Here is a 26,965-nt window from a genome sequence, read left to right as displayed (position 1 = left end):
TGGGACAGTAAGTCTACACGGCACAGCATGGCCCAGACCCACTGGCTGAGGGCTGAGGTGGCGTTGCTGGGTTATCACAGCCTTGCATGCACTCAGGCTGCTTTCCCGTCAGAGCTGAGGTGTGTAAGCCAGCTCCGGTGCCTCTACTGGACTGTGGATGTGGCCAAAGAAAGGTCTGTGATGTCTCCACGCCTGTCCACGTCCCAGGGGTGCAGCTGTCTAGTTGTATCCGTGTGTGAAAGCGGCGCTGTCATTTCAGCCTCCCCTCTGGGATCATTTAGGACAACGAGCACGGATCCAACAGAAGTGGCTCCTAGTCCCACTTCCGCAGTGGATAATAACTCCTCACCCCCCAAAAGACAGGTGAAAGAGAAATAATCCTTAGACAGAGGTTAAAATAGCGCCAGCAATAATATCAATGACAAGGCTGAGGAAAACTCAAGGAACAGGGATAGCTTTTCACAGACTCAATATGCAGATCTTTACAGAGCAACAGGTGATCCCTTTCTCATTTATGCTGAGGTGTAAATATTTTATTAACTCTTCTCTCACTGCTGAGTAGCGTTAATGGCATTTGCGTCAGTAAAGTCCTGAGCTGCTGTAAATCAAGTACTGTTTTAGGCTACTCACCATGGTCATGGGCAAAAACAAACAAGTTAAGTCCTGTCAGCCTCTGGGCCAATTCATCATAGCGGCCGCAGTGTTCCCCAGCGCCATGAGCGATAAACACGAGGGCCCTAAATGGAGCATTAAGGTATAAATCATTAACTTGGCAATCAACCCACAAAGGCTTCAGAGCTGCAAGTGAAAACAGCATATTCAGTTTAGCGACAGCATTTCAGACATCAGCAAATACAAGGCAAGTACAGAATGGCTGAGGTGGGTTTTAACAGAGAAGAACCGACTGCCACCCTGACCTGCCATTGACCTGGTGTTCCCCAGCCGTTGGCAGGACAGACCGCCTGGAAGTCAGCTGCTCATGGGACAGACACCGCTCTTTCCCATTTGTCTGCCACCATGGGCTGCTGCAAGCTGAAGATGCAGGTGGGCATCAGCATCAGCCCTGGAGGCGGATAACTCCGTCTTGGGCCCGAGGCACCTACGCTGCTCCTACAGTGTAAGTGGTGCCATTGAATTCTTTGGGATTAGTATTTCTCCATGGTTTCAGATGCAAATATTGTCCTTAACTTTGTAATCCGCAACGTTATCTGATGCTACAGAGCACTCTTAAAGATGAAATTTCAGCTAAAGAATAGGTTTCATCAAAGCCCAGAACTTTGGTTGGAGTTTGAAATTTTATCTTTTGACCCAAATTCTGGTGATTTTACGATTCCAGTTTCTGCTCCAAAACAGTTGCTTCACTTTGGTGATTAAAGTGACTCTTACATATGAGTCGCTAGTCCCACGCTCTAGTCCCACAACTAGAGACAGGGATCATAAAAAAAACCCAGTCTAATAGACACTTCGTTTTTAAAGACACACAAATGCTTCTCTTCGAAGATTCCAGTTTTACTTTACTTTTACTGGAATGGAAACAAGTGAGAGTGACGGAAATCGAATGAACCTTCACAGTGTTTTTACTGGGCAAAGTTCGTACAGAATTAGACTAGAACTATAGCAGAAGTAGCAATGAAATTACAGAAGTTTTGCTGAGTTCGACAGGTGACTATTTAAAATCCAGCTTTAGCAACATAAACATAACTTGTTCCTTTAAAAGTACCATCTGTCATTGCAGCATCAGCAACCACAAAACAGTTTGAACGCTACAAGTTTTTCGGTACATTAACAGTGAAATATTAAATGAACTGACAACATAAAATAATGACAGCAGTTTACAGCTAGTGAATTCCTCAACTTTATTTCGACTGAGGTTTTGAATGCATTTTTAGACAGTGTATTCACTGCGATAAACGTCTTTGATCTTAATATATTTAAACTTAAAAAAGATGTTGGATGATGTAGAAACTCCTGCTCTAGCTCTTTTGATTAGCACCTGCTTCAAAGTATTTGCTCATGCTAGACAACTTGAAAGCACATCCACCGAAACCAGAAGGATTTCGCAGAGCACACGGCAAACACAAAAGCGGCAATGCAGAGATGCTCTGGGATCTGCCTAATACTAATTAGCAAGGGTGAGGCTAGGTCATGTAGCATATTTAACTTGCTGTGCCTTACAAGTGTTCTTTAGTATGACTGAAGGTTTCAAAACGATTAGTGTGGAGCAGTCATTTCTTCCTTTGTCATCTTCCCCAATCAATAGATTTGTCAAGTTCCCAATGCGCTTGCCAGGCAGTCTGATGTTCAGAGTGCAGGGTCTATTATTATAGCTCCAAATACTGAAGAAATGGAGAGACTGCTCATTCCACAGCGGAGAATATTAACTTTCTGCAGCAGAGGCATCATGGCTTTACGTGTCCCACCTCTCCCAGACACAGGCAGCCCAGCAGACACACCGCGGCCAGTGCTGGAATAGCGGGTCATTTTTCTATACGTGCCCCTGGAGATTGGAGGCACCATCCAAACGCTTCTGCCTCCACCTACGCGTAACGGTCTGGCATCACAGCCTTGGGCCCGGGTCACCTGAAGAGCCCCCGCATCACAGTCCCCGCGTTTGGGGCTGGCAGATCTGCCAGACGTTGCGAAGCGCAGCAGGGGCGGGGGGTGAAGCGAAGCCAGGCTGTGATACCCCCCACCCCGGCTCTGGGCTCTGCGGCACGGCAAGCCGTGGCACAGGATGCCGATGTAGAAACTAAGGAAACGTGAGAGAAAATGCCCGTGTACTCATCACCTTGACATCCAACAGGCTCAGCCAGGCCACGTCTCTCTGCTCTGCACCTCCTGTTACCTGGCTCTTGACAGCTTCCCTGCTCAGTCTCATACTAAAACCCTCGGCTGCTCTTCAGGAGGACCGACCTCTATTTCTGCTGACTAGGCACAGAGATTAAGGTGCGACTTGGCTGACTGAAGACAGCCCTTCATTTCTCAGAGAAATATTATTTGAATGCATGCACTGAAATGCATCAAGTGAATGAAAGCTAATGCGAAGCTGGCGAAGAGATCTCTGCCAGGAAATTCTTGCTGTTATTTCATACCCCCCTCCCCCCCCTCCGACAGCAAAGCCCTTAATTTTGCTTTCATTCACACTGATGCAGCACCACGACTTCGCCTGACAGCATCCCGCTACATGCTCAGCCCCCTCATCTTCCGTGAAACCAGGGGGAAAAGAAGCAAACCTCGGTGCTTCCGAGAGGCAAGGTGTTCCTGCAGCCTCTCCTCTCGGCCGGCACGACTACCCGGCGAGGCAGAACCGAGCCTTTGGACACCACGGGGAAGAGACCGGGGTTGTTATTTGTCTGCAAAATACCGAATAAAATTCCTGAGACTGTTTGTGCCTTATGAGCCCTAATAGCAGTAGCTGTCGAGAAAACATAGACACTTTTGAGAGTTTTGTCCTATCAGTAGTCATAAACAAGGAGTAACATTTCCAAATTGTTAGATCAAAACAGAAATAGCTCATTTTGCTTTTCAATAAAAAGCGAGAGTGGCTCTACGGACTGAAAACTAGGTCACTTCTACACAGGTCCTTCGCTCCAGCTTTCAGGTCTAAGCACAGGGGCCATACATTAAACACGACAGCTTGAAAAACCGAAATTAGTATGATATCATCTGAGCAAGGATTGAAGGATTTGGCTCTTTCACCTAATCTTCCATCTTCCATTACAAAACAAGCTTAGATTTGGCAAATAATACCTGAAGGCACTATAAAAAAAAATACGTGGTTCAACATATTTTCACTAGCAAGCTGGCATGAAAATACGAGTGATTAGATTGACTGACAGCAGTGCTTTACTGTATGTAAACATTTTTGCAGACACCCCTGCTCTCGAATGGCAGCCTGCTCTTTCCTACCGCAATGGCTGGAATAACAGAATATCAGAGGCTGCTTTCAATGGAGTTGAGTTAAAACTAATACAGAAACCCCGCAGGCTTTCAGATGTCGCAGGACCGCAGTGCCTCTGCGCGTGACCCCCGTGGGACTTTTGTTTAAACAAGGTTTGCGTCTTGGCCGCGTTATCAAATTGATCCTGGGGAGACATTTCTTCACCCCCAGCTCTTGCCACTGCACTGGTGACATCCTTGGAAACCCTCCCGCCTCAGGTAGAAAACCCTGCGCGCAGCCCGCAAAGCCTTCTGGTGGAGACTGACCCGTGCCTGAACCCGTGCTAACTCCAGTCTCTCTAACCGCAGGCGGGGAAACCTCACGTATCTTTGGATGCTTCAGCTGGCTTTGGCTGGTGGAACTGTAATTGTCGAACGTCTCGAAATAGCGTTGCTTTGGCATCTGCTCAAGAAAGCACCTAACCACACAGCAGCCCCATTTCCCCACGCTCGGCAGGTGTGTCTCCACACAAAGCCAAGGTGGGAGCTGAGCCACCACGTGCTCGCTTCTCACCTAACTAGTGCAACAGCAATTGCGGCTGTTGAAGGAAACCAGTTTATTGACTGCTGTTTGCAAAAGCAACAGACAGTTTTCACAGATCCCTGCCCTTCCCGTAGCCTTCTCCGCCTCCTCCTCCCTCCCCACTGCAGGTTTCTGCCTCCTGGTGCTGCACAGCTTGGCCAACAGATGCCAATGTAATAAGTAACTACTTATTACAACAAGAGGGCAGGACGGCACTTGCCTTTACTGTTCAAATCATCTACAGGCTGTGTTTACTTATCTCCCATGAGGAGAGGATGCTACATACCCGTGACCAGTCCCTGCTCCCACATCTCCACTGTGCCGGCCACCCCCGACGGGTATCAGCCCATCCCGTGCTGCGGTTGCAGCTTGCCACGTGAGCCGGATGCAGCGATGCCGCACGTGCGGTTGGTGGAAGGCACAGGCAAACATCCTCTCCCGAATCAGGCAGGTTGGGAGTGGCAGAGGCCAGGCTGCAACGCAAAGCCGGGGTGTACAAACCCACAGGAACACGTCGCCTCTCTGTCCTGCCTCCCGGGGAGCTCACCAGCTGATCCGAGTTCAGCTGTTGGCAACCCTTCCGTATTTCCCTCTGCAACTTCACAGCCTCCGGCATCTCGCTTCTTGGGTGGCTTTGCAGGGCAGGAATTCAGCTTCAGGTGCAAGAGCAGAACCAGTTTTAGAGGTTCCCCCCTTCTTTATTGCCGGGCGCATGTTGCCACCTCTGCCGTGCCAGTGCAATCGTTCAGAGATGCCATTCCGTGATCAATTGCAGGAGAAGACTTGCAGGGAAAATAAACTGTAGCGCCGGCCTTACACAAATGAGCAAGAGCCCTCTTAAACCAGGGCTCTCTAATGAGAGCTCATTAGAAGAAAACACTCAGAAAGCTGCTGTGCTATGAAATCTGGCAGGCCAGATGCACAACTCAGGACTTGGGTCCTGCTGGGCATAAGGCCCACGTTCTTGCCTTATTTTCAACAAAAATCATGTTGAAATTGAACTAGATGAGGCAGGTTGTGAGCAGGATGGTATGATTTTAACATCTGGTGTCCTCTGGGGACAGAGGCACTTCTACGGGACCCCGTGCACGCTCTTTTATTGCCAGAAAATAACCCAAAACGCTGGGACTAGACCAGAGAATTGAAGACAAGTTTCCTATGACTGCATATATGAAAAATGCAATTTTTTTCTACTCCATTCAAAAGCATCCCTCTTCAGAACAATATTTAAGTACTTGCTTAACCTCAGGAAACTTTCTTCACCTCGTGAAAGTCAGTAGGACTTACAAAGTACAAGATAAAATTTAAAAAAGGATTTAAAAAAGCTGTCCTGAATAAGGACTGATTTAATCACATGTGGACGCGATTTCCTGAATCAAGCCCTTGCAACTTAAGCTAATACCACGTTACTCTGTGTAAGGCAACTAGACTTTTCATTTGGAATTATGTATGTTGTTACCAGAACCAGATCAGCTCTAACCAAGAACATCTGACTTGAGAAGTTTTGAATGCTTGACACTAAATTCCTAAAGTAATTTTAAAAAGCTAACGGAGAGGGAAGCTCTGAGTTAGCCACGCTGCCAGAAAAATGACTGGCTTACTGAAATTAAGTATCACATTTTGTGGTGTTGTTTGAGCCGATTTATCGGTTCCTCTGTAGCTGGCATCAGCCTAAGCCTTAGAACCACAGTGGACAATTAACCTTTATTTATCAAAAACATTTCACTGGTGGCATTTTTGGACAAGCAACTGGATAGCTGCTCGCAGACCTTTTTAGCTTGTTAAAAATGTAATGTCATTTATGTATATTTCGCTTTCAAAGTATATTATAATGGAAAATCAGTTAAAGGTATGCATTCTTGTGTTAGCTGCTTAGTGGTCCTCGCTGATTATGAAGATTAGTTATCTTTCACATAATAAGATTATGCATTAAGCAGCTTGTAACTTTGTCAAGCTTTAACTGTCATTCCAGGTTTCTACCCTTGGTATTTGGTTAAAGATTACTTTATTTTTTTTAATTTCCAGCTAATCTTTTCCAAGAACACGTGATGAAGAATGAATTGTTTTGTTCACTGTAACAGACATTGGTGACCTTTTCTCTGGAGGCCTCTCAAGCCTCTTTCTTTGGGTGTAAGACCTGAAGTTCGGAAGAGGGATGTCTCTCTATCTGCTTTTTGAGTCAGCTTTTGCACTTTTTTTTTTTTTTTTTCCTGAGGTGATTTGTGTCCTGAAGCAACCCTGACAAAACTTGGGCCATGGGAAGGGATTACAAATAGTTACGGCAATCTCTCTCATGTTGTGTGTGCTTGTGACCTACACACTTGGCCGAGAGTTCAGCCTGGTGACGCCGGTTAGACAGGAAAATTGATGGTGGAGTCAGGTGTGTCCCTTCGTGCCATCCTCCCGTCTCCAGGAAACATGCAGAGTTAAGTCCCTCTGAAGACACAAGAGGCAATGACTTTGCTCCCAATTCCAAGACACGTTTCAAGGAGGCATTACGTCCAAGAGCTTTGCTTGCTCTCTTGCTCAGTTTTTTTGAGAAATGCATCCTTGGCCTCTGCTCTACTGGCCCATATATGCTCAGCTTTGCCATGTAGGTCCATAATCTGGGTAGTCACCCCCTTTTTTCAGCCATCATTGGAGTTGAATAATGATACGTTAAACTAGCAGCTCTACTGCTGCTTTTCCCAACTCAGAGGAAAGACCAAGTCAGAACAGCAATAGCCCGGAGCCGAGTCTCTATCAACCGTCTCTCAATATCTCAGACAGCATAGCATTAGCGTGGATATCTCACAGAGCTCCAAATCTGCAGGAATTCACCTCTTCCAGATAGACTGAGGTAAGCGGTAGTTCAAGACTGTAGTAGCTTAACCTGTGAAAAACCTTCGAGCACCACAGAATGTGCCAAAGGACCACGCGCTATGCTCACACTACATAACTTCTACTTGATTTTACAGGGCTTGTGGGGTTTTAGGATTCTGCACGTTTGTGTTTGATGTGGGTTGGTCTGGTCTAGTAGAATCAGTAGCTTCATTCCTGTCCGGACCCTAAAGTGCCAATTACAAAACAAACCCCTCCAGCAAATTCTGCTTCCTACATTTTACTCAAGCTTGGAAGTTCCCGTTCAAGCCTGCCCAAAGGGGCTGCTGTTAGTTTGGGCAGCATCTGATTGTCTGACACGACAGAGACTTAGGGCTCAGTCTTAGCATCTGCGCTTGCCTCCATGAGTAGCTCTCTTGCAACCTATCTGCGAAACTGGTCTCATCATACATCTCAAAATCACAGCAAACCCTCACGCATAGAGTTAGGAGGACATTTGAGAACTGCCATGACCTCCAGGAGGAGTAACATGGGCAGGTTATTCAACAACACTGGAAAGTGTAGACACCATAAATCAACGGAGCAGAGACAGAACTGGGTAGTACTGATATATTTCAAAACGAAAAGTTCAACAGGATCTAGCTAAAGCCAGCACAAAACAATGTGGAGAAACAGCTTACACTGATTTATTGTCGTTCTTTGAAAAGCAAGTCCTCACCAAGAATAACTCATGCGTGGTCTAATACAGGGAAAAGAGAGGAAGGAAACTTCAGGTGGGGGTGGGAGGGAAGGAATTCTTGGAACCTGGCAACTGCATAGCTCTGGACAAACCTCTGCAAAGTTAACATTTGAGACCAGCTGCATTTTGTTTCAAGGAAGCTTTGAAGTAGCATTTTAGGGGACACGAGGCTGAGATCCGAGGTGAAATGTGCGGTGTGTAGCTTAAAAATCCAAGGCCCGGATCTTCCCACCCCTTTTCTTGGCTAAAACTGAAGAGAAGGATTCTAGGGCTACACGGAGTGCCTCGGGGAGACACTCCTCCACTTTGAGATCAGAGATGGGATTTTCCTCGGCAGAACTGACTGCCGGACGTGCCTCTCCGAATCTGCAAGGCAGAGAAGCCTCTGGAGACACTGGTGGCTTGGAGCTGCGCTCTCCTCTTGCTGCAGCCCCTCTACAGGGCACAGGAACCCCTGAAAGAAGAATTATGGCTTCTGTTTCCAAAGAGGCAAGGTGTAGGCATTGCTCACACACAGAGGACTGAGGGAGGGATGACTCGGGGGCAGCCCGGGCAGAACTGCCCCTGGACCTGGCTGGGAGTAAGGCTGGAATCAGACATCCCGGTTCTGTACTTTGCTCTGCTTCAGCCCTTCCTCGGTACGAGGGCTACCAGAGAGATAACATGGAGGTCATGGCTCTCAAGGGGAGCTACAAGGCTGAATGCACAAAACAGTCAGCGTCTTTCTAAGGGAACTGTGCAAAGCATTATTTAAATAGAAGACATCAGCTGCAAAATGCAAGTGGATCTGAAATCACACCCAAAATTTTTAGATTAGCCTTAAGGTGTGGGGGAAGAAAATTCAAAGAAGCAAAAGAGCTTCTGGCATAGATCCCCTTGGAAATCAGGAAAAATAAGATACTTCTTGTTAATTTTATTAAAAATTAATTTTCACTTGGAAGCAAAGCCACCGCAGATGGAAGATGGCTACAAAACCGTGATTCTCAACAGAGAACCAACAAACAGGGAGTAAGAACGGGTTTCGCAGACCTCCCCCTCCTCTTTCACGGACTGGCACTGAACCTCTAATGATTTCCAAAGGGACAGAAATTACCGTTTAGCCAGTCGTGTAGCAGTTTCTCCTCGAAATCAAAATGCAGGCACTGCCTGGTGAGCCAAAGCCTTGGAAAAAGAAAAGCCTGTGCAATTAGACGGACTGTCCTTTCAAAGCAGGAGAAAGCCACAATTAAAGGGCCAGAAGCTTTCTTCTGCACGGTCGCTACGGCCGAAACTCAGTGCTGCTCACTAGTTCAGGACTAAACCTGTTCACTGAACAAAGAAGGGTTTTTTTTTTATATATAAAAGGATCTCTCTGTCTCAAAGTAGCTGTGCAAAAACGGTTCCTTCCTACTGAGTTCACTTGCAGCCTCGGGACGCTCCGAGCACTGGTACCTGTTCCAGGGACAAGTCACTACTTACTGCTGCCATGAGCCCATAGCTCGACAAACCCAACTCAACCCTAAAAGGCCAAGCAGGCTTCCTAGAATGGAACAAGGTGTGCTTTGTGTTTCAAGCCATGCAAGAACGCTCCCTACAAGGCACCCCAGCCCCGTTTTGACCATTTCATCTCACCTTTCTGCATAGCACGGAAGATGGAGTTAGACAGCAGTATCCCTGTACCGAGGTGAGGAGCCTCTGTAGATTGCAAAGGATGGAAATTACTTTACTTAGTAAAGCCATCCCTCTGGTTAGGTCCACACAAGTACTTGGTGACTTTTAAGTCCTTTGTAACATGTTTGCTTGCTCGGGTATTTTCAAATATTTGCTAGGAATTGCTTACAGTTTGAGAGAAATCATGAAGTGGTGCAGAGGACGCTACATCTAAATGTTAAGCAGTGTTTCCTAAAGTCCTCTAAGACAAGTCCGCAGACTTTTTCTGACTTCACTTTCTTCACAAGGTATTTTTCATGCAGGAGCTGGACATCAGTAGCGGTCAGAACCTGGGCTCACCATGGTACGACTCCTCACAAAAGCTCTTCAAAATGGGATTGTCCACGGTTTAGACTCCGGCCGTGGTTCTACTCACCTCCAGCCTGGAGCTGTTATTTCTGGGAGCGGATGGTACAGACAACTCATGACGAGCAATATTGAAACAGTTATTAAAGGAAGAATTCCGCTCATCGCCCCAGCACCTGCGCGGGGAAGAAGCTGAAAAGCGCACACCCGGCACAAGGGGGTCAGAGCGTTTCCGAGCCATTCCTTGCAATAAAAACTGCACAACTGAAGTACTTTGATCAGGCACTTTGGGTTTACATGGGCAGATCTTCACTGGCTTGGAAGAGAGCTGTGAATAAGTCAGGAGCAAGAAAGGGGATGACACTTTACCTGTTCCGTGAACTCAAGACAGTATGATATTATTACTTTTTAATAAAGCACTGACTGTGCAATTCCCAATTGTCTGGCAATGGTTTAAAGCAAACCATAAGACTTCAATTCCCTGAAATACTTAGACCTGATGGTATGGTTTGTAACCAGGCCATTCCACCAATAATGCGGAACTCTTGATTACTTCCTGCACTGAGTCAATTACCCCTCCTCACTTTTACCTTTCAGATCCAATTTTGTCCGCGGTCCTCTGTGTTGGCAGAGACTTTAATTGGTTATCTTTAACAAGCTGACGAACTCATAAAAAGTTCAGACGAGTCTCCAAATAGACAGTCGTCTTCTGCGTGAATTTCCAAAAGCCAGGGTGGAATTATCCCATAAACTTAGAGACAGAAACTCAAGGACTGATTTCTTAATCACAAAGCACTTATGTATATTTTAACATACTTTGTGATTAAGCGCATTAATTTGCAATGAATAATCCTATCTTGGCCCATCCCAGAGCTACCCTTCAGCCCTGCCCAGCTATGAGAGGAATCTTTGCAGCGAGAGGCTTTACAGGCTCTGTCAAAATCAATACCAGCAGCTATTCCTCTGGGAAATCAGTAATGTCACAGGCAAAGCATTTGCCAAGGCTTTGAGCATGTTCCAATTAATTTACCATTCCAGGTTTGCTGGAGACCTGAGGTAGGAGAGAAAGTTGAATGTAAGCCGTTAAACGCGAGGCAGAGGAATCCTGCTAAGACAGAGACCGCTGCAACGTGTGCTTTAAAGGCTGAAATGTTTATTCACGTTTTGAGACAAAGTAAATTTGAACCGCAGCTGAGATGCCGTGGTTTACCTACAGAGGATTTAATAGTTAAAAAAATGGATGGAGACTTCTGCCTTGGGTTGCCAAATCCAGGTCTGTGTTATTTCTTGGTCACACCGAGCTAATCTGGCTGTCGGCAGACTTTAGCTATGGGCAGGCGTGCTTCCGAAATTGCTCTTTCATTTCTAGCACCACGGCAGCTTCACCTGCGGCAGAGCGGGCTGCCAGGCTAACGTAAACCAGGAACTACTCGCCATGGGGTTTAAACACTGCCTTGATTTGCTCTCAAAAAGGGCCGGATGTACCTCACCAACTTGGGGTGCAACTACTAAAGTAAGGATGAGTGGCAACGACAAAATAGAAAAGTAGTTGGATAAATCCTTGGCTACAATCACTTTAGGTACAGGCAAAGAAAGCTAAAGGCATGTGGGATGCCTTTTCTGCAGAAAAGCTTAAAATAGAAAAGGAAATCAATACTCATTTACAGTATCTGGCAGTCACTGAACCAAAACATACATGCACACCTACAGCAGAGCAGAAATAACAACATTTATTTAAACCTCAAGCTGTTATTCTGCTGCAGGAACGCTGTGTTTTATGTGGAGCGTTTCACCAGAAACTGAGAAGTACCACACATTTCTGACCATTTTTAAAAAGCCTCAGCAATACCAAGAGCAAATGCTTTCGATACCACAATTATTAACCCCACCACTGCCAGGCCGGCTCCAACTCCTCCGATAGCTGGCAAAGAAAGAGCCGGAGCTGATGCCTGCAGCAGGGAAGATGTTTTGTCTTTCCTCCTGAGTTTCTCCTCTGCCAACTTGCAAGACACCATTTGTTGGATCACACAGAATCATAGAACCATAGGGTTGGAAGGGACCTCTGGAGATCATCCAGTCCCACCCCCGGCCAGAGCAGGGTCACCCAGAGCAGGTGGCACAGGAACGCGTCCAGGCGGGTTTGGGATGTCTCCAGAGACAGAGACTCCCCCACCTCTCTGGGCAGCCTGTGCCAGGGCTCTGCCACCCTCACAGCAAAGAAGTTCCTCCTCATGTTTAGGTGGAACTTCCCATGGTCAAGTTTGTGCCCGTTACCCCTTGTCCTGTCCCTGGGCACCACTGAGAAGAGCCTGGCCCCATCCTCCTGACACCCCCCCTTTAAGCATTTATAAGCGTTGATAAGATCCCCCCTCAGCCGTCTTTTTTCCAGACTGAAGAGACCCAAATCCCTCAGCCTTTCTTCATAAGAGAGGTGTCTCAGTCCCCTCATCATCTTGGTAGCTCTCTGCTGCACATGTGAGTGGTGCATCTGTCACAGCCTGAACGGGAATGGGAATGGGAATGGGAATGAAGAGCCTCACCAGCTTCATCCCAGCACAACACCAGGGCTGCTCTCGGCATCACAGAGCGGTCTCAGACGAGGGCTGGAGCACAGCACGTGCTGTGTGGGCCACGGGGAGGAAGAGAGACCTCAGTTCTGTAGCTGTGAGGTGGGGACGGGGCTCGGGAGCCCTGGAGCCCCCGTGCCCGTGCCCTGCGTGGTGCCCAAGCGCCGGCGCACGGGGCAGGGGTTTGCCAAGTGCCCGTGGGGCGGCTCGAGCGGGGCCACGTCTGCAAGCATTCTGGGCTCAGCAAAATGCAAACCAGCCCCGATGCCGCATTTAGCTGCCCATCCGAGCATCTCTCCTAAAGCGACAGGCAAACGCGCGCAGCGGGAAGCAACGCTTTGATGGTCAGAACCCTTAAATGATGCTTCAAAAGAGGAATGTATACCTGTGTGTAAGAACAACGCAATGCTTCCACCGACTGTGTAAAACTAGGGGGTTTAGGGGAAGGAGTAGCGTTTAACAAATCAACATTCCCCAGACACCGAAAGTGAAATTAAATATAAACAAAGTGAATCTGCTGATTGATTCCTTTTTTTTTTTCCTCCATTCCCCAGCTCCCAGAAATGAGACCAGTAAATAAACGGCATAACTAATAGCAACAGCTGGCTTTTGTACAACGCTCCTCATTCACAGAGACCAAAAACGCTTTCCAAAAGGCGCAGTGAGGCTTGTTGCGGAGTCACATAAAGCCGAGATGAACGGGACCCCAAGAGGTCCTCTGACCCATCAGCCTCTCCCAAGCAAGGATCAGCCCTTCCTCCCGCTGCCACCTAAACCGAAGCACAAGAGGTGCTCGCCCATGGCCAGACAGCACGCCAGAGGCCGGGACGGACACCCAGCGTGAGGCAAAACCTGACGCTACAGCCATCTGCAGGAGCTTAACAGCAGAGTCCGAATGTCACCATGGGTTCCCTGAGCTCCAGCCCGGCGCTACATGCACGGGGCTACAGCGAACCTGGAAAGAGAAGGTCCGTCTTTAAAAAACTTTCCGTCCTAATGAACTTGCGGGCAGCTAATAACGTCAGAGGGATGATGTGCGCATTTTTCAGGACAACCTGGGTCGAGATGCGTGGTGCTCCTCGCTAAAATAATTTGGGGAGGGCGAGAGGCTGACTGAACGCTGATCGCCTCAATATCCTTTTAATAAAATGAGATTACGAATGCTGATCAGAATACAGTTTTTAATGCTCCAAATATTGTAGACTAGCTCTCACATAAAACTGAAAAAATGAAGAAAAAGCTTCCCCGTTAAGTCAGCTAGATGTTATCTCTACAGCAATTTAATTACTTACTGCTTCCTCATCACTCCGCGTGCCTTTAGCCCAGCAAATTAAGCCACTGCAGATTTCTGGAATTTGACAGTTGAATTTGAAACCTCACTGAGATAGTTTTGAAAAATAAAAGTAAAAAATACGTTGAAAAATTAGAAAAATAAGCTCGTCTTGCCAGCTGGTGAACCAGCTAACCTGCTGACACCTACAGCAAATTAAACCAACTTTCTGTTCCAAATAAAAAAAAATGCCAAAGATTTAAGTTTTATTCCCTCCCTCTGCAAGCCTCAAGCTTCATCAAGGAAGAAAAGAAAACACACAGAACAAGCCCTTTTTATCCCAGGCCAGATAGATGGCTGAAAAATACCAGTAATCTTTCTTGCCTACCAAATCTATAGTAGTTTGTACATTTTCTCCTTACCCGTCTATACACAATACTGGAGCAAACGATCACTACACTATTACTGCTGAATGTTTGGCTTGAGCCCAGTTGTCAATATTTTGTTTCCTTTTTTTTCTCCCCCCTCTTTCTTTTCTTTTCTTTCTTTTAACAGATTGCCGCTGAGACAATTTACTTGTAGCTGAACAGCAGAGAACAACTGAGGCACCACTTAGTAGATTTTTTTAAAAATCTCGCTTCAAACATCAAGCACTCTTCAACCACCAAAACCTCAAGGAATAACTTACTTTCCCCGGCATCCTTCATCTAGGGACTCCAGACCCAATTTATATCACTTGCCTGGACGATTACACCCAATTTTAGATGAGGAAACAAAAGCACAGAGAAATTAAGGGTCCAATTCTGTAAAGCACTGGTTATTGTGTCACTGCCTAATGACCGTCTTGACCACGTGTTTTGCCTGTTCTCTGCTCCTCATTGACTTCTTAATTCCATTTTTTGACACAAAATTTTCTAGGTCTAGCAAGCTGCCTTTGCCATCACTTAGGAAGGGAGGATCCAGAGGCTCCCGTCATCAAGTGAGCGCCTGCCAAGCAGAAACGAAGATAGCTCCTGGCTGGAGAGCAAGTGTCTGACATGCAGAAGGGGAGCCTCTTTCCTTCCAGTGGAAGTACTCATGAAATTTGGTGTTACTCAAGGTCTTGGGACATTGAAAACAGCTACATGGCTGCTACTGCAAAAATAATGAACACCTTTGGTCACGAACATCCTGCATCTACCTAGGAGAAACTAACACACCCCCAAGGAGAGCAAGCTCCAAGACTCATCCCCTGTTTGTGGATGGCCCATACGGGTGTGCTTGGAGGCAGGCAAACCTGACTGGAGTGCTCTGGCCACCAGGACTGCTTCCACTGGTCGCTCCCTGCCTGTCCTCAAGGCCACACCTTGGTACCACTGTCTACACAGTGAGTCTGATCAGCTTTGAGACACCTTCCTGACACCACCACCCAGCGACTCCCTCAGGGCTAGTTGCTTCAGAAGGTGTTTATGGTTGGGACCAGCCCATCGTTGGTATTTGGGATTGTTGTACCGGCAGTTCTCTTCCAGTTAACGTGAATGAAATGTTATTGGCCTTCAAGAAGAAACCAGTTTTAATGATGTTGAAAAACTTTACCCCGGCACTGCTGATTTCCTTCCTACAGGATGATAAGACATACTGATAGAGCGTCCAAATGTCTGTACTGGTAGAGTCAGGGCAGGGATGTATGGGTATAATTAAGGATTTAACTGGGGTGTGATGAGGTAAGGGACCTGCCTAAGCATATCTTAGGGAATTTCATGTGCAGGATGCAATACTATCTCCTTGGATACTTAGGAGAATCAGCCATTTGCTATCAGGGTTGTGTCACATCTCTTGGATAAGGGACAATAGAAGGTTGTTAAACACTGATGGCTTCCATTCAAGTGGAAGCACATTAGGACAATGGCACGCCTGAACCTAGGGAAGGCAGCTCAGCCAAATGTGTCTGCAGGGACGGCTCTTAGAACAATGCGATTTCCCTAGAAGAACAAAGTGATCAGATGGTCGCCCTGGCCCCGAAAACCACAAAGCCACAGCAGCTTGAAGGGAACTTGCAAGGAAACACAGGCCAACTCCTCTGCCACAGGCATCCAGAAAAAATATCCCCTTCTGGCCAGTACAACTTTACCAGCCAACTCTTGTTGTAGATGTATTCATGGTGATCTAAAAGAGCTGCAGCGTGTTCCCAAGGGATGTTCGAGAGTGCTGAAGAAATTGAGGCAAGGAACTGTGTGCAGCTGGTTTTATTATTTTGTCTAAGCCGACACATTTCTTGTGCTAGTGAAGTACAGTGCTCTTGCATCTGGAGCCCTGATAAAGTTGATGAGTTTGACTGCTTCAACTGTTGAGTTGCTGTCAACAAACGACTGGTTTGGAGTGCTCCCAGTCTGATGAGCTGAAGAAAACTTATGCAGCAGCATCTGAGGGAAGAGCCAGTGCACGGCCTGCTCAGGATGAAGAGACCTGGAGGGACAGGCAGGGCTGTCACTGCTGAGTGACCAGCTCGGGCATCCACCAGGGTCATGGCACAAAGCCAGTACTGATCATCACACTTGTAATCCCATTAAAAGCAAATGGACTATTTGCACGAGAGAAGCAAGGTTTGCTTAGCCTTCAGTCTCTGGCAGAATCATGAGTAGAAGTTGAGTTTTACAACACAATCTCAAGACCATTTTTCTCCTCTTCTCCTATTTCTACCTCTACCTCCGATATTCACCATGTTGGACAGCACTGTTTCCAAGAGTTTATCAGGTGGTGCATTGAGAACCAACACTGATTTTGCTTCTTTTGCTGCTGTCTCAGGACCGTGATGGAATTTTACTGCTTTGAGATTCTCAACAGGGAACTCCTAAAGGCACCTTGTTCCCACACACCAATGTCACAAATTTGCACGCCTGGGCTCAGAAGCTGAGCCTAACAGTGCAATGAGCAAAAGGGACAGTTTAATTACAATTGTTGTTCCCTTTGTTAGTTGCCTTTTTCCTTGGGTTCTGTGGAATAAAAGGCAGATTTGCTTCTGTTGAACATTCCTGTGGGGACTGAAAAAAAAATTATCCTACTAAAAGAGCCTGCTGGAAACATCTACAGCAAGAACCAAAGCTGTCAGAGTCCCTCTTACGTGAAGCTGGTTTGCTAATTTGTCCCTTCTCTGGAAATGCATAAGAAATCACAAAAGGATGCCCCCATTCACGGTGAATAAGACAGGCACATGGAGCAAAGAGAACACAGGCATTAAAGGAAGACATACATGGCTGCCGAACAGGAGGGAGGCTTTAGAAACTCCGGCAATAGCAAGCAAGAGCCCGGAGTGTTGATTCGACAATGATAATTGTTATTTCCCCTGTGCACGGTGTATGGTGTGATCAGACACAGAAGGAGCTGAATTCTTCCTACGACAAACTGTGCTGCCATAAGTCACTTTGCACGATACAAATTTGGCCCTCGTGTCTTAGTTTGAAGTTGACCTCATTAGTACAAACAAGCGTTCTTCCAAAGTGACGATGAATTAGAAATTCCTTTAAGTATTTCTAGAGACTAACACCACACAGTATAATTAAAGACATTACAATTAGCGGCTTGATTCCCTTTGCTTTGACTTCACTTTGGTTTATTTATTTATTTATTTATTCATTTTGGAAGGGTCTGAAAGTCAAATTCAACTTTGTCATCTGTTCATGCTGGGAGCTGTGCTGTTCTTCTGGAAATGCCATGGAAATGCTGGTAATGAGGTGCCAAAATCAGCAAGGCATATTCACAATTTAAGGGCCAGTTAAAATATAAAGGCAGTTTGAGTTTCTGCACCACAGGCACTTCTGCAAAGTCCTTGGGGAAGACAGAAATACATTTTCGCCTTATTGACTTGGCCAAGGACTTTCACAAGTCAGAATGAATGACAGGCATTTTTCAACGAGTAAAACAAATTTTAAAAGTAAATAGAAAAGCGTGTGCTTTTTGTTTGTTTGAGTTTGTATTTTTAATCACACTTGTCAGGTGTAGAACTGGAAGAACTCCTACAAAGAGACTGTTTACTCAGATAATTGCAACCCTGTTCACTTAAACCACGCTCACGCTGTCTGAAGTTGAGCCAACCCACGGCAGTGTACGTTAACAACCGACCAGGAGCGCATCTGTGACCCACACGCGTGTCAGCTTCAGGCAGCCTCCTCCGGCAGACCGCTTCAGCTGCTGGCAATCTTCTAAGCGCACCTAGAGACGGCTACGTGCAGAGTCACACAGGCGTCATGCTAACTAGCCAGACACAAGGATGTCTGGAACCCACATTTTCAAAAGCATCATCTAACTACCAGTGTCTCAGTCTTTCAGTGTCCAACCTAGAGTGGCGGATCTACAGGGAGAGAGCTGAGCATCACTTTCTCTATCTGAAGTCAACGGTGGCTGCAGGCTATTAGCACCTTTGAAAAAACTACTCTGGGCCAATAAATCTCACAGGGTTTATTTGAGGTCAAGCAGAAGGGCTGAAAGTGCCCCAGAGCAAACTGTGCTTATCTAGGCACTGACAAACAGCTGAAGCATCCAGAAAAGGCTACGGGGATACAGACCAGAGAGGAAAAGAAGGTCATCTCTGAATCTCTCCAGGCCCTTTAGGGGCCTCAAAGGAAATGTCTTGACTTCTCCTCCCAACTTTCCTTCCCCTTCCTCATCCCACCTCTATTCTTAGCAGCTTTGTCTGAGAGCTGGGAACAGAGCGTGGTTTCCTAATTCCTCACCTACTGCTACCTCATATTTTGACTCAGACCGCTCAGGGTGGTGGCTGAGGTTTTAACCTTGCATGGAGCCATTGTTTTTGTTTACACAAGGACTGCTTTCCCATTTCGTAGGATTTCCTTGGCTGCTGGGACACGCTATAGGCACAGGATCAAGCTGGTTTGGTACCAACGATTTGCTTCCTCCAAACACCACCACACGGTGCTGCAAATGCCCTGCCTTGCCCAGATCTTAAGCTTTGCTGACCTCACTAGTGAGCACTCAGGGCCAAAGAGTTACCTGTTTTCATCCTCCACAAATCCTGCTGTTGGCACCATACATGAAAATGACACCAGCACATGCTGCTTTTTCCTCCGTGCTGCATTCAGCAAGACCACTTAATTACACCTTAAGATGAAACTGGCTCAACAAGTTGGGCAGCTTGCAGGGCTGCTGGCCAGGGAAGTCGCACCTGCACTGCTGCCCGCAGACGGCAATAGAAGACACCCAGTCCCCGGCCCTCCTCTTGGGAGTGACTTCCCACCCGAAAAACAAGTGGAAAATACAGTCTTCCTTCCTTAGTCCCATTACTACCTACTCTATCTACCCCATCTAATCATTATGACATCTGAGTGCCTTTGTGTGTCAGCTTCCTGTGAAGTAATCACCTAAATCCCCCTTGGAAACAAAGCGGACCCCGCTGAGGAACTCACAATAGGTGCCTTTCACTCGCAGGACAACCTTGGCCTCGGTGGCTCTTACAACAAAGCTTCCATATGTGCACCAGTATGGGCTGATCACTCAGATCAACGCCGCGCAGCACCAGAGCCCCGGATATTTGTGAGCACGAAGCAAAAAGTGCCTCACAAAATATCCCCATCTTCCTGACAAATTGTTTTTTGTTTTTTTTTTTAAAAATTTGCTACAGCACATTAGTCTGCCACTGCCTTTATCCACCTTGGCGGGTCTGATGGAGGAGATAAAAGAGAAGCACCAGCTCGGAGGGGCGACGTCTGCCGGTCGGCCCCACTCTCAGAGACTGCCCAGCCATTGTTTGCTCTTCAACCCCAGGCTAGGGCTACTTTTTAATTTTTCCTTTGGCAGCTATCCCATTTTTTCCCCTCCCTGGGGGAGGGATCAAGGATGATAAGTTCTATTCTAATAGAAGACAAGTCAATGATAACCTTTGGGCATCTGCAGTGAAGAGGTATTTCTATAGCCCTAGCTGGGATTAGATGCATAATGGATCAATGAAAGATCCCACCGTTTGACGGTTATAGCGTCATTCATTAGCGCTAAGATTTGAACCTGAATCAACAATTGAGTTAGAAGATTGAAAGAATCGCCTTTAGTATCTGAAATAGAATAAATTGTTAACGGGCCTGTAAAAGTCCCCTGAGGTGTCTCTCTTTCTCTCCCTATACATATATATATAGATCACTTTTGCTGAACATTTAAAATTAGATGAAAGTTGCTGAGCTTCCACATATGAGGCAGAAAAAGCCGAGCTACTTACGAAAAGTGAGAGAGGGGAAAAAAAATAATGTATTTTTGGTTTGCCTATCAAAGCACTTCAAGAGCGTTCTTGACTGCAGGATCCAGGCACTAACTTGTTATTCACTCACTTACCATCTCTCTCACACATAACAACGCAGAAAGCGCTAATAATAAACAGCACGCCCCTCCTTATACACAAACACGCAAACACACACACGCACGTACATAGGAACCACTTGTAAATGAGCAACACTGATCCCGTCCACTTTTGTTGTCACAAAACTAGGGCAAGCTCGCTCTCAATTAACTACCCAGAGGACTTAGGCACCAGGTTTTAACTCTCAGCTCTTTATCATCCTTTCATTTCTGCATCAAAGACCCATCTACTCACTACTAATTTGCTAAGAAATTAAACAGGAAAAAAGAATGCAATTCCACAACTGGGTGAAGAACGTTGTGGGCAGTTAATGATTAATTAGCATTATAATAGAAGACAGCCTGGTTTCACAGTAGAAGCTTGTTTTGATAGCATTGTTGTTTTTTTTCTGTAGAGGAAATCTTCAGGTTGGCGCAAAGGCTACGTAAAGCATCAGTGCCAAAAACTTTCCTCCTTGTGTCTGAAAGGCAGTGAGTAGAAGCAACTATAAAATGCTCTGTGGACCTGGTGATCTTAAACCAAGACCCATGTCCCAGCGCAACGGGGCTGTACTGGGATGGCTGCATTGTCCTCCCGTCTGGGGCCAGTGACTTTGGTGCTCGCCCCCCTCCCAGCTCCATGTCATTCACATTGCCCCTTAGACTGGCAGGCATAAAACCCCAAGGCCACCTAACTCGGACCCGTATCCATCTCTCAGCGCAGCTGCCGGCACTTGGACACCGGATGATGTCTAACCCGTTGGGTGGTCAAGGAAAAAGTTTTAACTCCCTACAACAGCTTGAACAACTTTTTCCTGTGACTGTTTTCGAGCTGTGTAAAATCAACATAGCTTTTCCTGTTGGCTTGCAGAAAAAGAAAACAATAAAACAATATCCAGATTTTTATGAAGTAGCTACCTATCTAACTAGTGGCAGCATAAATACATGCCAAGCCAGCAGATACTGGGAGGAAAAAGAAAGATCATAACTATGGGAGGAACAGAGATAGCTTTCTATAGCAGATCCTAATCAGCACACAATCAGCACAGAAAGCTATTACAGTAGGGGGTTTATTTAAATTATGACAAAAACATCAGAGAAATTTCTCTGTCTGGTTCCTTGCCTGTGTTTATTATCGAGGTCAGTTTTGAAATCACAGTTGCCAGTGAAAGAGCTCCGTAAATCATTTACTAACTATAAATAATTGAAAAAACCAACCAACCAACAGTCAAAGAGCAATGCAGTCAAACCATATTCTGCCTGTTGCCCTGAGATTTCGGCTGCTACTGCTGAAACTGAAGTCATATGCTGATTTTTAATTTGTTGGCACCGAGAAAATTGGAAAGAGCAGACATCCCTAAGCCTGTATCCCACCCCTCCCTAACTGCCGGTGCTATTAGTTTGAAGATAGTTGTTTATTGCTGATAGGCATCAGCCACCTGCATGTGCCACTCGGTAGCATACCGAGCTGCCAACCACGCCAGCTGTGCATGAAATGGCAGTAAGTGCATGTTTGACATCTGTAAGGCCAACTTGAGTGAGTAAAGGTTTGGAGAATACAGTCTTTACAGTAGGGGCTCTCTCAGATGAGAGAAATCTCTCTTAGTGGCTCTGTAAAGCTCCGTGCACAGAGCCCTGTAACGCCACTCAAGCTATAAATAACAATTACACAAATAGACTCTTATTTACTGATAGTAAAAAAGAACATTTGCTTGGTAGTGCTCACCTGGGAGTCGCTGCTGGCTTCCAATACCTGCAGAAGAGATACTGCCCATCAGCATTGATGATATGGGGCAGGTCCTTGTACGGGATGTTTTGAGGACTCCGCTTTGGCGAACTTTCCTCTGGCATTCTGGAAGAATGACCTGCAAGGTGTTGGAAGAAACAAGACATACTTTAAAACAGGTGAAGGCAAGACAGAGGCTGATGGTGGCCACAGACATTCAAGAAAGTCAGTCAGTAAGGCAGGCACCACTGACGGCAGTCTCCCTCCAAAACCCCAGACAAAGAGCCCCCCAAATGTTTAATGCTTTAAAAGAGAAATGTATCATTTTGTGTTCAGAAAAGGCTCGCTTTTGGGGGGAGGGCATCGGAGGGGGAGAAGGAGGGAAGATCAATCCACCATCACTACTTCATTACAGCTTTCTCTCCCCCCACTTCTCCCATCTGTGTTTATTTTGCATCATTTTGTGAAACGGATCCTAAAAAGAATATTTTAGCTGCAATCAAGTGCAGATTGTGCAGGAACCGCCACAGATATGAAAAGACAGCTGCATAAAAGATTTATCTCTGCCTTAACATCTCCAAAGAACAGCGGAGGGTACGCAGCAGAGGTATCTGCCACCGTGTCATCATTAAGATCTTCTCTGACATCTCCAGCGGGAAGGTGGCGGCGGTGGGGAACGGAACATCTTCCAGGAGAATTTGCAACAAACCTGTTTTCATCCTGTGCAAGGGTTTGCATTCTAGTGAGGAGCCGGCATCGCCAAGTCAAACGCAAGCAGGCAAGGCTTTTTGCATCTCGCTGCGGCGATGCATTCACACTCCGCCAACCGCGCAGCCCCCGCCGTCCCCGGTGGGTGCCCGCTGGGTCCCTCCCGGGCAGCTCCGGTGCTGCGGGCGGGCGGGCTGGTGCGGGGCTCGCCGCTGCTCCTCTCCCCGGCTCGCTCGCTCGCTGAGGAAAAGTCGCTTGGGTAATTTCACCACTTCTTGTTCATTTCATCACTTTTTTTTTTTTTTTCCCTTTTCTCTTTTTTTTTTTTTTTTTTTTTTTTTCCCCTTTCCTCCTTCTCAAACAAATTGCGTGTGTGGGCTGAAGTGGCGGCGGTGGGAGGGGAGGTGGGGAAGGGTGGGGGAGAGGGAGGGCTGGCGAGTGGGAAAGCTGCAGTCCACTTGCCAGAAGCTGCTGCACGCACATCAAAGGCACCTTGAACACATGCAGCTGGAGCAGCTCAGAAAGTTCCTGCCGCTGCAGGTTGTTTGCAACTTTACTTCCTTCCTGCCACTTACTGTTCGGAGGCCACGGCGACGGGGGGAGGCGAGGGAGGGGGAGACCGTGTTCTCAAAGCGATCCCCGCTGCGAAGCCATCTCGCGTGGAAGCGCAACTGCCCCAGCCCCTCGCTGCCAGGCGGGGAGCGGGAGGGAGGGGAGGAGGAGAAGGAGGAGGAGGAGGAGGAGGAGGAGGGATCCGAGCACCGACGCGATGGCAGGTCGCAATCCCCGCACACGCATCCTCCCGCCGCCGCCAGCCGGGCAGCCTCCCCGCTTCCCCCAGCCCCGGCCGGGCGGCTCCACGGAGGGCGGGCGAGCGGCCGCGGTGGCTACTGCCCCCCCCCGGCTGGGCTGGGCTGCCACCGCCCGAGCTGCGGTGCCCGGCGGGAGGACGGAGCGGCGGGCAGGGCGGGGGAGACGGGGAGCGGAGGAGACCCCCCTCCCCGGTCCCCCCCCCCCGGGCCGCCTGGCCGCGGGGAAGCGGGGAGGAACCGCCGTCCCCCTCCCCAGGGCGGGGGCGGTGCGGGGCTGCGGGTCCTCCCCGGCCGCCGCCCCCCGGGCTTCACCCAAACGCCGGGCGCTGGCCATAGGAGCGGCCGCGAGTGACACCATGGGAGCGTGGACGGCTTTTGTACGCCGAATTTATAGAGGGGAGCCCCTGAAACCGTGCTGCCTTCCCCCCTTCACCGGCCTGAACCGCTCTCTGTAATCCCAAATCCAAACTTGGCTGTTTGCGTTTAGATATGCGGCTCCTCGGGCTTGGGAGCCCCGCCGGAAAGATGGAGTCTTTCCGATACCAGTTCAGAGGAGCACCCGAGCCCCCCTGCTGTGCACCCTCATTCATGGTAAAGGCAATTTATAAATACAGTATATCATTTATACACACAGAGTGCACCTGATCACCATAGATTATGTGCAACACAAATGTTGCAAGTGTGCCATCTGAGATCCGTTTGATGGTGTACATGATACTCCCTGATAAAAATTGTCACAGCAAGGTTCCCCGAAGTTAAAATAGCTTCCCAGCCTCAAGGCATCCAGATACCGAGTTTTGCCATTTAATACTGGTAAGTGCTTAGCATTTATTGAGTGCTTTTAAGTTGTTTATATTAAAGGCACAGATTCAGGCCTTTTATGTTTCACCATGATAAAATTAGAAACTTTTATTGTTGCATACCTACGTATACCTAGGGATCTCAGGCCTTTTTAAGAAGAGGCAGCTATTAACAATATTTTTTAAAGCTAGGCAATGTGCTCACTGAGTCCAAACCTGGGGAGAAAGGCTGAGGAAAGTAAAGAAATGTATGCTAACAATAATAACAATAAATGCAAAAACCTCGGAGATGACCCATATAAAAATAAAAAGGAAATCAAAAGCAGACTTCTTCCTCTTTCAGTGTCATTTATATTAAAAGCCCTAGAGGGGTTTTTAGTTATAAACTGCAGAAGCAAAATTACATATTCCTGTAACTGCTGCTGCTTGAAAAAAAAAAAACCACCACCACCCAAACCAACATTTATGATTGTTTATAATGAGCAAGATTTAGGTCAGATGGGGTCGTAACCAGAGCCCTGGGAGCTGTACTTGGAGGTGTACAATTTGCGAGGCCAGCTACTGTCTGAGCACGGATGGGTGGAATTAAAGAGCTATCACAAGCCAGCTCCAGAGCTGGGAGAAGCAAAGGCATATATATTTATTTAAAGGACACAGATCAGATAATAACTGGATTAAGAAGAAAAGAAAGAAGGAAAGAAGCCTCTTCCCCTGCTCACCCTGTTTATCTGCCAGGAACACTTCACTGCTTCCCTACAGCCATCCATGAAACCTGATGCCAGGAACAGGCTTCTCTCCCGCTGTGGCGCTGGGAATATCCGAGTTCCCAGGGCCATGAGAGAGGTGGAGGAGACAAGGAAAAAAAACCTCTTTCTAAAATTCAGGATAAAAATAGCATCTCAAAGAAAATGACCTTGGTTGGGAAAAGGGCGAGATCCTGTCTTTGAGAGCTTGCCCTGGTCAGTCCAGATATATGATTCCCTTGATACCCCCTTAACCTCCGTGTAGCTAATATTGGAGGCAGCAGGACTGTGGTCCGAGCGACGCTCTCTGCCTGGCACAGATTCTCACCATCGCACAGGAGGGGAGGATCAACCAACCTCTCTTCCCTTCTCCCCAGCTTCCCTGAGCCCCCGAGGAATTTGAGGACATTTCTTCTCATAGATCGCACACCCTCCCCCATGGCGTGATAACAGCATCAAGATGAATGAGGAGCAACTGCTGACTGGTTACCTGGTTGGTTGTGGAGTTTAAGCTGCGAATGAAAAGCCACCTGAGAAAACCCGACAGGGTCTGAAGAATTCACCTAGCTGATACCCAAACAATATCCAGGGCTTCAGCAGAGCAATTACTGCGTACTCGCTCCCTGGGCGAAATCAAAGGGATGTCTGAGCGTGCAGTATTTATGAGACTGTAACATCTTCTCTTGTCTCGGTGGAGTGAAATATGTTTTGGAAGTACGGCGAATCTTTACACTAACTCAGTAATTGCTTAAGCCTTGCAGGGAAAGGTCTTTGGTTTATGGAAGGCTGAGCCCTGCTTAGCTTAAGCATCTCCATTGACTCTGAAAGTACCCACAGGAGTATAGAGAAAAGGATTGTGCCCTCAAGTAAGGCAAGTTTTAGGAAAAGAATCAGTTGCTGGAATGACAGAGAAAACACGTATAAGGAAAACCTGTTATCACAGCAAGGGGAGAGAGGAAGGGCTAGAGAGAAGAGAAGGGAGAGAGCAGGATGGATGGGAGACAGCATGGCAGGCTGGCCTGTAATTCTGACGGTGGGGTAAGGGAATGAGTTAGGATTTCCTTTGTCTTTAGACTTCCCTTCACAAAATGAAGTTTTAACGGATTGTATCTGGTTGGCACTCCACCACCTCCCTGGGCAGCCTGTTCCAGTGTCCGACCACTCTTCCTGTGCAGAATTTTTTCCTAATGTCCAGCCGAAACCTACCATGTTGCAGCTTGAAGCCATTCCCTCTTGTTCTATCGCTAATTACCCGTGAGAAGAGACCAGCCCCAACCTCTCTACAATGTCCTTTCAAGTAGTTGTAGAGAGCGATGAGGTCTCTCCTCAGCCTCCTCTTCCTCAAACTAAACAGTCCCAGCTCCTTCAATCGCTCCTCGTCAGATTTCTTCTCCAGGCCCTTCACCAGCTTCGTTGCCCTCCTCGGCACTCGCTCCAGCACCTCGAGATCTCTCTCATACTGAGGTGCCCCGAACTGGACACAATACTCCAGGGGTGGCCTCACCAGTGCTGAGTACAGGGGGACAATCACCTCCCTCCTGCTGGTCACACTATTTCTAATACAAGCCAGGATGCCATTGGCCCTCTTGGCCACCCGGGCACACTGCTGGCTCATGTTCAGCCGCTTGTCACTTAGAACCCCCAGGTCCTTTTCTGCCAGGCTCTCCAGCCACGCTGCTCCAAGTCCTCCTGCTCTGGTTGACCATACCATGCTCTTAATTTGCAAAGGAATATTTTTGTTTGAGAAGTGGATTGGATGGGGTGTGGGTGCTAAACCATTGGGGATTTGGCTCGCCAGGACCACAAAGAGAACTTTTGCTGGCAAGAAAGAGGAAAAAAATAATAGAGGAGGAGGACGCAATAATAAAATATCTAAGAAGTATGTGGTCATGGAAGAATCTGCTCCAACAGAAAAATGCTGGAAGTCACAGCAGTCAGGGAGCAGCTGGAGAGAGCAGCAGACAGCGCAAGGAAGGGAGCACATGGGAAACAATGGGAGATGAAG

At 47.3% G+C, this 26,965-nt stretch overlaps 1 protein-coding gene across 2 annotated transcripts in view; it reads right to left on the bottom strand.

Annotated features, from left to right (window-relative positions):
• MGLL (monoglyceride lipase) overlaps positions 1-23,464 on the bottom strand; it is a 67,062-nt gene extending 43,598 nt beyond the window's left edge. The window contains exons 1-3 of one of the 2 annotated variants that reach the window (XM_074602310.1): positions 23,181-23,464; positions 21,898-22,036; positions 631-737 (exon numbers count right to left, since the gene is read on the bottom strand). In XM_074602310.1, coding sequence (XP_074458411.1) covers positions 631-737; positions 21,898-22,022 — 232 coding nt within the window. In that variant the 5' untranslated portion in view covers positions 22,023-22,036; positions 23,181-23,464. Of the gene's footprint in view, positions 1-630; positions 738-21,897; positions 22,037-22,606; positions 22,986-23,180 lie in introns of those variants that run through there. The other variant, XM_074602309.1, reaches the window with a different exon arrangement.
• Positions 23,465-26,965: the final 3,501 nt, after the last annotated feature.

This window comes from Larus michahellis, chromosome 10, assembly GCF_964199755.1.
Source record: "Larus michahellis chromosome 10, bLarMic1.1, whole genome shotgun sequence".
Classification (NCBI taxonomy): domain Eukaryota; kingdom Metazoa; phylum Chordata; class Aves; order Charadriiformes; family Laridae; genus Larus; species Larus michahellis.
The sequence above is the reverse complement of the archived record's forward strand: the minus strand, read 5'-3'. Positions and strand labels throughout refer to the sequence as shown.